Below are 9797 nucleotides of genomic sequence, written 5' to 3'. Positions count from 1 at the left end.
ACAAAGCCCATTCTCTAGGAGATACTACATCACCACACACGGAGAACAAAGATCAACAGCACAGTGGAACACCAGGCAAATCCAACAGAATTTCATGAGCACTCATGCCTTATGAGGCCATGAGTACTTTACTGATTTGCAAACATATTTTGGCACCAATAATGGAGCTGGAATTGGGGCCTTGTGCTCTTGCTTTTTTTTTTTTTGCTTAAAGCTAGCACTCTATCACTTGAGTCAAACCTTTCAGCTTTTTGATGGTTAATTGGAGATAAGAACCTCACAGATTTGCCTTCCCAGCCTGAATTCAAACTTTGATCATTAGATCTAACCCTCCTGAGTAGGTAGGATTTCAGGCATGAACCACTGGCACTCAGTGTGTAAACTTATTAATGATCCCACAGGAAAGATGAAGGACGCACATACCCACATGCCCTAGTGAGACTGTGTTCATTAAGGTACAGACCCGGCCATACAAATATAAATATATATATATATATATATATATATATATATACACACACATATATACAGTTAAAATCAGTCCTCTATGGATATATATGTGTGTATATGTATGTGTGTGTGTGTGTGCGCACGCAATTGAACGTGTTACTGTGTGTGTCTGTAAGGGACTGATCAAGGCAGGGAAGGTTGGAGACAGTAGTATCCAGTGGGCAGAGTGTTGGATGGAAGTGGAAATTAGGATGTGAGCATTGATTGGGTTAGGAGGTGGTTCTGAATGAATGGTCAGGGTTGGTCTATGAGCATGTGGGCACGAAGGCACTGCCAGACACTCAAGCATTGGGTAAGTGCTGGGATCAAGACTGTACAAGTCTGAGACTCAGATGGCCTCTTGGGAACATCAACTTCGCACTAAGGCAGCACGAGCCCAGCATGCAGTAGACAAGAGGGTCAAACTCTATGCTCCACTGTGCACCTGCCCCCCAGACCTCCGGAAAACTCTAAGGACAAGCATGGTCAGGAACCTGCAATCCACATCAAACAGGAGGACAACGTTCCAAGGTCAGGCCGAGAATGGGGGCGCAGACAGAACAAGGACTATGGTAGAATCCGAAAAGTTTCCAGGAAGGCCTAAGGAATGGGCTCAAGAGAAGAATGGGTTCAAAGAACGTTCTACTATATGTGTTTAGAAAGTTGGGACAAGGAGCACGCCAATCTCCTGGCTTCACAACAAGCTCTAGGTAGGCCCATATCCCCTCTGTCACTTCAAGGTCATCACAGGCTGGCCCAAGGATGGCCACTGTCTTCTGTCTCAGCATCAGGACTCAGGTTATAAGAAGCCCCACCTGTATTGGAGGAGAGAGACACCTCTCAGTGATTTTCAGTGTGGCCCTCCGTGATTTCTCAGACCCCAAGTTCCAGCACCATCTCCTTTCCCTCTGCAGAATGAAGGCACAGTTCAGACCAAAATTGGTCAAGGTGGGTAGGTCATGTGACAGTGACATTGCTTCTCACATTGAGCCGATCACTTCCAAGATCCTCCTGGTAGCAGCCGTCCAGAGCCAAGTGCTGGAGGGACACTGCGCTAGGTCCTGAAAGAACCTAAAGGCAGAGCCCAGTCTCTGCCTATTACTAGACAGCCTGAAAGGGTCAGAGTAGCCCCAAACCCCAGGCATTGATGAAAGTAAAGATCAGACATGGAAAGCAGCTCTCAGATACTTTCAGTGTAGGCAATGAAGCAAGAAGAGTGCGCTGGACCCCAGAGCACAGGTGCATACCTGCCAGGCTCAGCCCTGCCTCCTCCTCCTCCTGCCGCTCCCCAAGGTCTTCCTCTGGGTCTCCTGCGTCATCGTAATCCTCCTGTTCCAGGCATCTGGACACTGAGGACTCTTCCTCTTTCTCCTCCACAGGAGCAGCTTCAATGTCCTCATAGACACCCTCGGGGGGCAGGTGAGCAGACATGCCAGAACCTACAAAGGACACACCAGAACCTTCCACGATAAATAATCCATGAGCTGAGCATACCCCTTCCTAAACCAGGTAGCCTTCCATGCATGCTGAGACACACACTTCCTGCACTGGCCCCTAGAGAGCACTGGCCCTCAACCATCCTGGACATACAGGCCTGGTGTCCTGGGTTGAGTCCCTGGACTCATTCTTGGAAGACCCTGTGCTAGAATAACAGTACAAGAAGTGGATGGCAGATCTGATGGAGCCCTGGAAGTGGGAAACTTCATCCAGCTTAACCCAGTAGCAGAATGATACCCACACCCAGCCTCTCTGAGTCCACAGAAGACTCATTTGACGACAATGCAGGTGATGATCAGAACAGGGAGTGGTTTTTTAGCTAAATCTCTCACTTGCTTTCCCACCCTCTGTTCACAAGAATACCCACTCATGCCAATGAAGACCACCTACCCATACAGACAGCTCTTCTTTGGCACCACTGAGCGCCAAGAATCAGGAAGACCAGGCCCAGGAGGCAGCCAAGTATCAGGCACGCAATCTCAGGCAGGGTCCAGACCCCAGCAACAGGTGCAAGAGCCCGGGAAGGGGCTGTGGAGGAGGGGGAGGTCTCCTGTGTGCCTGGAAAGCCGGGGCATGGTGACCGTGGGGCTGGATGAAGTCATCTTGGAAAGGAGGAATTTACTACTGCCGGTAACTACTGTGACTCGCAGGGAGAGGTTGAAGAAAATCCCAGCTACAAGGCACAGAAGCCACAATATCCATAAGGCAGAACGCATCTGTGCTAGACCCCACCGCTGGAAGGGAGAACATCTAAGGATGTGATGTGAGGCCTTCTGTCCTCTCAGATTGCCACCCGTGCAGACACAGGGAAGGAGAGCAAGAATCCGTCACCATCCCAGCGGACAAAACCGTGTCTTGGGGACAAATAGAAAGGTCCCCAGGGCAGCGCTGCTGAGCCCTCTGTCAGCCTTCTGGGACTGAAGGAGGAAGGCGGCAATGGCACGGCAGCACGGGGCAGGACCGCGGCCTCGGGCTAGTGTGGGAGGCCCTGACTGAGCAGGAGAGGCCAGCGCCAGGGGCCGGCTCCGGAGCCCCTCTCCCCGCCGCCCCTGGCCCTCACCTGAGCACCGCACGCCCGCGTCCTCCTTGTGGGTGCAGTCTCCGCGTCCCCACGGCTCCGCGGGGCAGCGCCACAGGGACGCCTCGCTGCCCCGGCAGCCCACCTCGTCCAGCCACACGGGCCCCGCGCCCGGGCCGAAGGCGGCCCCCGGCGCGGCCTCCACGGCCCGGCCGCAGCCCAGCTGGCGGCACGCGACGTCCGCATCCGCCAGGTCCCAGGAGTCGTCGCACACGGTGCCCCAGGAGCCCGCGTGCCAGAGTTCCACGCGCCCGGAGCAGCCGTCGGGGCCCCCGATCGCCCGCAGAGCGCCCTCCTCTGGAAGGGCACGAGGTCGGCGGGGTGGCGGCGGGAAGGGAGGGAAGGGCAGGGGGACCGAGAGCTACCTGGGCAGCCGGACGTGGAGGAGCAGCTGCGGACCTCGGCGTCCTCAGGGCCGCCTTCCTCCCCTGCGTGGACATGAGGGCCGCCTCTGCTGTCCCATCCCACGTCCGAAGGTTCTGGAAACCTTCCCTGTGCCCTTTCCTGCCTCCCTGCGTAGGCCAGCAGTTTCCACCCACTGAGGACCACCGAGAAGCTCTCGGGGGCAGGCACACAAGCGGAGGCGTCCCCGTGGGGCGGCTGGGGGCCCGGGGCTCTCGCTTCCCCTTGGGAACCAGCAAGGGGCTCGGGGGCTCCGGATGGCGGGCGCCCCGCCCTGCCCGGAGGGGAGGCCCCGACTCCCCGACTCCCCGCCTCGCCGACGGCACCCTGCTCACCCGCACACAGCACCCAGGCCTCCTCCTCGCTGGGACAGGAGTGCCGGGCCCAGGGGGCGGAGGGACACTGCCACAGGGACCTGTCGTGCCGCTCCCTGCACTCGACGGAGGCCAGCCAGCGGGCCCCGGGCGGAGGCGGGCTGCGCTCCCCGGCCAGCGGCTGCCCCTGGGGCCCGCAGCCCAGCTGCGCGCACAGGACGCCCAGCGAGGCTGCGCTCAGGGTCGGGCAGACCCCACCCCAGGTGCCGTTGTAGAACACCTCCAGGCGCCCGGCGCACGGCCGCCTGCCATGGGTCAGCCTCACTTCGGTGAGCTCTGCGGGAGAGGCGGGCTGGGCGCGGGGCCGGGCGAGGGGGACGGAAAGGGGGGACGGGCCGGGGGCACAGGCCAGGGGGACAGGCCGGGGGGCCGGGCGGAGGGGTCCTGCGAGGGCTCCGGGAGACGGGAACGGGAGTGGACGGGCGGGGGGGGGGGGGCGGGGACGGGCTGGGCGCGGGCCGGGCTGGGCGCGAGGACCCACCTGAGCAGAAGACGCCCGCGTCCTCCTTGTGGCTGCAGTCGTGCCGGCCCCAGCCCCGCGAAGGGCACTGCCACAGGGCGGACTCATTGCCCAGGCAGCCCACCTCGTCCATCCAGATGGGCCCTGCGCCCGCCCCGAAGCGCGCGGCCCCCCGGGCGCCCAGGGCACGGCCGCAGCCCAGCTGCCGGCACACCACGGCCGCGTCCCGCAGGTCCCACGCGTCGTCGCACACGGTGCCCCACGTGCCCCGGCGGAGGATCTCCACGCGGCCCGCGCAGCGGCCGGGACCCCCGGCCAGGCGCACGCGCAGGCTCCCTGCGGGCCAGGAGGGACCCGATGGGAAGATGGGACGGGGCGGGGCGGGGGCAGGATGGGACCAGCCGGGGACGGACACGGGATGGGACGGGGCGGAGCGGGACAGGACGGGACAGGGTGGGGCGAGGGACAGGATGGGACCAGCCGGACGGACACGGGATGGGACGGGGCGGAGCGGGACGCGGGATTAGACGGAACAGGACGGGACGGGACAGACGGGACGGGGCGGGGCGGGGGACAGGATGGGACCAGCCGGGATGGAAGGACACGGGATGGGACGGGGCGGGACGGGGACCCAGGCCCGCTCACCCGCGCACACCACGCCCGCGTCCCTCGCGGCCCCCGCGGGCCCCGGCGCGGAGGCGGACACGTTGCACTGGCTCAGCCGGGCCTCGGAGCCCCGGCAGCGCACGCGGCTCAGCAGGGCGCGGCCCGCACCGCGGCCCGGGGCCGGCGCGTCGTAGGCCCGCTCCGCGGCCCCGCAGCCCAGCTGCCGGCACACCACGGCCGCGCCGCGCAGGTCCCACGCGTCGTCCAGCACGCGGCCCCACGCGCCCTCCAGGGCCGCCTCCACGCGCCCGTCACAGCGGCTCTGGCCGTCCCGCAGCCTCACGGCGCCGGGGAGGCCTGCGAGGGAGAGCCGGGCTGGGCGCGGGCCGGGGGCGCGGCGCGCACAGCCACGCGTGTGCACAGCCACGCGTGTGCACAGCCACGCGTGTGCACAGCCACGCGCATCCACGCGCACGCACACCCACGCGCACGCAAGCCATGCACACCCACGCGCACGCACAGCCACGCGTGCGCACACCCACGCACACCCACGCACACGCACAGCCGCGCGCACCCACGCGCATGCACAGCCACGCGTGCGCACACCCACGCGCACGCAAGCCACGCACACCCACGCGCACGCACAGCCACGCGTGCACGCACACTCACTCACTCGCACGCGCAATCACACTCGCACACCCACGCGTGCACACGCGTACTCACACTCGGGCACAGCCCCACCGGGCACGGGGCCCCGACCCCCAGCCTCTCCGCCCACCCTCCTCCGGCCCCGCCCCTGCCCTGACGCCCCGCCCACCCTCCTCCGGCCCCGCCCCTGCCCTGACGCCCTGCCCACCCTCCTCCGGCCCCGCCCCTGCCCTGACGCCCCGCCCACCCTCCTCCGGCCCCGCCCCGCCCCGACGCCCCGCCCACCTGCGCAGACGGCGGCCGCCGCGTGTCCCGGGGCGCAGGCCGCCGCCCCCAGCGTGCCCGCGGGGCAGCTCAGCAGGTGCGGCTCGGTGCCCGCGCAGTGGAAGGCGTCCGGCCAGCAGCGCGCGTCCCCGCCGCCGAAGCGGCCTCCCGCGGGCGCGGCCGCCAATGCCGGGCCGCAGCCCAGCTGCCGACACAGCACCGCGGCGTCCGCCAGGTCCCAGTGCGCGGCGCACAGCGGCGCCCAGGCGCCCCGCACCTGCAGCTCCACGCGGCCCTCGCAGGCCTGGCTGCCGTTGACCAGCCGGAACTCTGCGGAGACGGGGCCGCCGTGACCACCGGCGCCGGGCCGGGACACGAGAACACGGGGCGTGGGGACACGAGAACACGGGGCGCGGGGACACGAGAACACGGGGCGCGGGACATGAGAACACGGGGCGCGGGGACACGCGAACACGGGGCGCGGGGACACGCGAACACGGGGCGCGGGGACACGCGAACACGGAGCGCGGGGACACGAGAACACGGGGCGCGGGACATGAGAACGCGGGGCGCGGGGACACGCGAACACGGGGCGCGGGGACACGAGAACACGGTGCGCGGGGACGGGACGCGGGGACGGGACGCGGGGCGCGGGGACGGGGACACGAGAACACGGGGCGCGGGACATGAGAACACGGGGCGCGGGACATGAGAACGCAGGGCGCGGGACATGAGAACGCGGGGCGCGGGACACGAGAACACGGGGCGCGGGACATGAGAACGCGGGGCGCGGGGACACGAGAACACGGGGCGCGGGACACGAGAACGCGGGGCGCGGGACATGAGAACGCGGGGCGCGGGGACGGGGACACAAGAACGCGGGGCGCAGGGACGGGACGCAGGGCGCGGGGATGGGACATGAGAACACGGGGCGGCGTGGGTCGGACACGGGCGTGGGGGGTGGGCGCGCGAACGGCCCTGCTGTTAACAGTGCCCGACAGCAGGCCAGAGAACCCCAGAGCTCAACCTTCTGGAAAACTGTCAGCGACCCCATCACTGAATATGGTCAGCTATAGTGATTGTGAAGGGTAGGAATCAATGAACTCAGGAAAGCCTTGAATGGCTTGGACATTAGGACAGAGGTTTGTTACACGTGGAGAGAGAAGAATTGGGGAACATGAAGATGAACTAGTGGAGATGGAGACCAAACTATCCATGAGAAGAGAGTGTGAACTTGTGAGCATGCATGTGTTTGAATTTCAGTAACACCAAATGGATTAAATATGTGGATCCACACAAACAAGTAGGTCTACAAGCCCAGTGCTGGTGGCTCACGCCTGCAATGCTAGCTACTCAGGAGGCTGAGATGAGGATCACGGTTCAAAGCCAGTCCAGACAGAAAAGCCCTTTGAGACGCTTATCCCCAATAAACCACTCAAAAAAGGGGGGTGGAGGTGGCACTGTTGTTCAAGTGATAGAGTGATAGCCTTGAGCAAACCCCATCACCAGAAAATAGAAACAAAACACTAACAGCCTTGAGAATAGACACTCAAAAAAAGTGTTCAGTAGAGATTCACCGCGGAATTGACAGCCAACTTCTCGTCAAATCTTGAAGATGATGGTCAGAAGTGGTGTGCTGTGTTCATAGTGTTGTAAAGAGAAATAGGATGAGCAGGGATTCTATGTCCACCAAAACTATCCTTGAAGAGCAAAGGAGAAGCTAAGATATTTTCAGAAAAACAAAAGCTGAGTTGCTCATTGTGAATAGACAGACCCTACAGGAGCACTAACTAGAGTCTCTCAAGTCAACATGACAGGCTGTTAGGCAGAAATCTTGAAGACATGAAGAAATAAGCCTGGTAAAGGCAGCAACATAAGTTAGGCGCCAGTATTGCTGTGTTTTTGAAATGCAAATTTCTATCCTGAACTATTTAAAAGATCAATGTATAAATCTACATTATAAGGTACATAATATATGAAGATATAGTTTCTGAAACTAAAGGTTAAATAATACAACCAATAGGGCTAAATAAGAGTAGAATTCAGAGCTGGGCACCAGTAGCTCACACCTGTAATCCTAGCTACTCAGGAAGCTGAGATCTGAGGATCACGGTTCAAAGCCAGCCCGGCTGAAAAGTCCCTGTGAGACTCATCTCCAGTTAACCACCAGAAAACCAGAAGTTGCACTGTGGCTCAAAATGGAAGGGTTCTAGCCTTGAGCAAAAGAGCTCAAGGACAGCACTAAGTTCAAGATCAAAGAACAACAACCAAGAAAAAAAAAAGAGAATTATACAAATCTTTTAAGTTTTTTTTTTTTTTTTTTTTTGGTCAGTCATGGGGCTTGAACTCTGGGCCTGGGCTCTGTCCCTGCGCTCTTCAGCTCAAGGAGAGCACTCTCCTGCTTGAGCTACAACACCACTTCCACTTTTCTAGTGGTTAATTGGAGATAAGAGTCTCACGGACTTTCTTGCCTGGGCTGGCTTTGAACCTTGATCCTCAGATCTCAGCCTCCTGAGTAGCTAGGATTACAGGCATGAGCCACTGGCGTCCAGCTTTTAATTTTTAAGACAAACTTATTTACTCAAAACATATTGTTATAAAGTCAATTTATATTAAAATTAAAACATTGTTATACATTTAAACATTTAATCAATAATATATTATAAGCAATTATTGAAATATTTAAATAATATTATTTAATAATATATTGTAAGTAATGTATTATTTAAATATTTAAAAATTATTTAAATGTTATTATAAATTAAATGGATAATTTAAAATATATCATTATAAATTTAATTCAGTCCCAGTTACCTATGAAAATAATTTGAAAGATAATGCATCTATATTCTCATGTTTATTATGATATTAACAAGATCCAAGCTATAAAACAAACCTAATCAAACATGATCTGATGAATTGATAAAGAAAATTAGTATGTACACTACCCAGCATTAAAAGGATGAAATCAGGACTGGGAAGGTGGCTCAGTGGTAGAGCGCTTGCTTTGCATGCATGAGGCCCTGGGTTTGATTCCTCAGCACCACATAAGCAAAAAGAAAAAAGCCAGAAGTGGCGCTGTGGCTCAAGTGGTAGAACGCTAGCCTTGAGCTGAAGAGCTGAGGGACAGCGCCCAGGCCCAGAGTTCAGGCCCCAGGACCGGACCCAAAAAAATAAATAAATAAAGGATGAAATCTTGGTGGGTGCTGGTGTCTCAGGCCTGTAATTCTAGTTACTCAGGAGGCTGAGATCTGAGGATCACAATTCGAAGCCTGTCAGGGCAGGAAAGTCCATGAGATTCTTATCTACAATAAACTACTCAGAAAAAGCCAGACATGACCCTGTGGTTCAAGTGGTAGAGTGCTAGACTTGAGCCAAAGAAGCTCCAGGACAGCACCCACTCCCTGAGTTCAAGCCCCACAACTGGCACAAAACAAAAGAGGATGGAATTTTGTCAACTGTAGCAACATGGAAGGAACTAGAGGTCATTAGGTTAAATGAAATAAACTAAACAGGAAGCTAAACACTGCATGATCTCAAGTACATGTGGAATCTGAAAAGCTATTGCATAGAAATTGAGAGTAGAAGCTGGGCGCCCGTGGCTCACGCCTGGAATCCTAGCTACTGAAGAAGCTGAGATCTGAGGATCGAGATTCAAAGCCAGCCCAGGAGCCCGTGGCTCACACCTGTCATCCTAGCTACTGAAGAGCTGAGATCTGAGGATCGAGATTCAAAGCCAGCCCAGGAGCCCGTGGCTCACACCTGTCATCCTAGCTACTGAAGAGCTGAGATCTGAGGATCGGTGTTCAAAGCCAGCCCAGGCGCCCGTGGCTCACGCCTGTCAACCCAGCTACTGAAGAGCTGAGATCTGAGGATCGGTGTTCAAAGCCAGCCCAGGCAGGAAAGTCCGTGAGACTCTTATCTCCAATAAACCACTAGAAAACCGGAAATGGCGTTGTAGCTTAAGCGGTAGAGTGCT

General features: G+C 58.3%; 1 protein-coding gene across 1 annotated transcript in view; it reads right to left on the bottom strand.

Moving 5' to 3' along the window:
* Positions 1 to 924: 924 nt before the first annotated feature.
* The window catches only part of LOC138819842 (scavenger receptor cysteine-rich domain-containing protein SCART1-like), a 47899-nt gene continuing 39026 nt past the window's right edge, over positions 925 to 9797 (bottom strand). Inside the window, exons 12-20 of the mRNA XM_070011408.1 lie at positions 5840 to 6148; positions 4904 to 5263; positions 4322 to 4636; positions 3802 to 4116; positions 3430 to 3492; positions 3047 to 3361; positions 2377 to 2544; positions 1737 to 1928; positions 925 to 1304 (exon numbers count right to left, since the gene is read on the bottom strand). Coding sequence (XP_069867509.1) covers positions 1234 to 1304; positions 1737 to 1928; positions 2377 to 2544; positions 3047 to 3361; positions 3430 to 3492; positions 3802 to 4116; positions 4322 to 4636; positions 4904 to 5263; positions 5840 to 6148 — 2108 coding nt within the window. The 3' untranslated portion in view covers positions 925 to 1233. The remainder of the gene's footprint in view (positions 1305 to 1736; positions 1929 to 2376; positions 2545 to 3046; positions 3362 to 3429; positions 3493 to 3801; positions 4117 to 4321; positions 4637 to 4903; positions 5264 to 5839; positions 6149 to 9797) is intronic.

The sequence above is a fragment of the Dipodomys merriami genome, unplaced genomic scaffold (assembly GCF_024711535.1).
Source record: "Dipodomys merriami isolate MVZ:Mamm:240054 unplaced genomic scaffold, mDipMer1.0.p SCAF_82, whole genome shotgun sequence".
NCBI classification, from domain to species: domain Eukaryota; kingdom Metazoa; phylum Chordata; class Mammalia; order Rodentia; family Heteromyidae; genus Dipodomys; species Dipodomys merriami.
The sequence above is the reverse complement of the archived record's forward strand: the minus strand, read 5'-3'. Positions and strand labels throughout refer to the sequence as shown.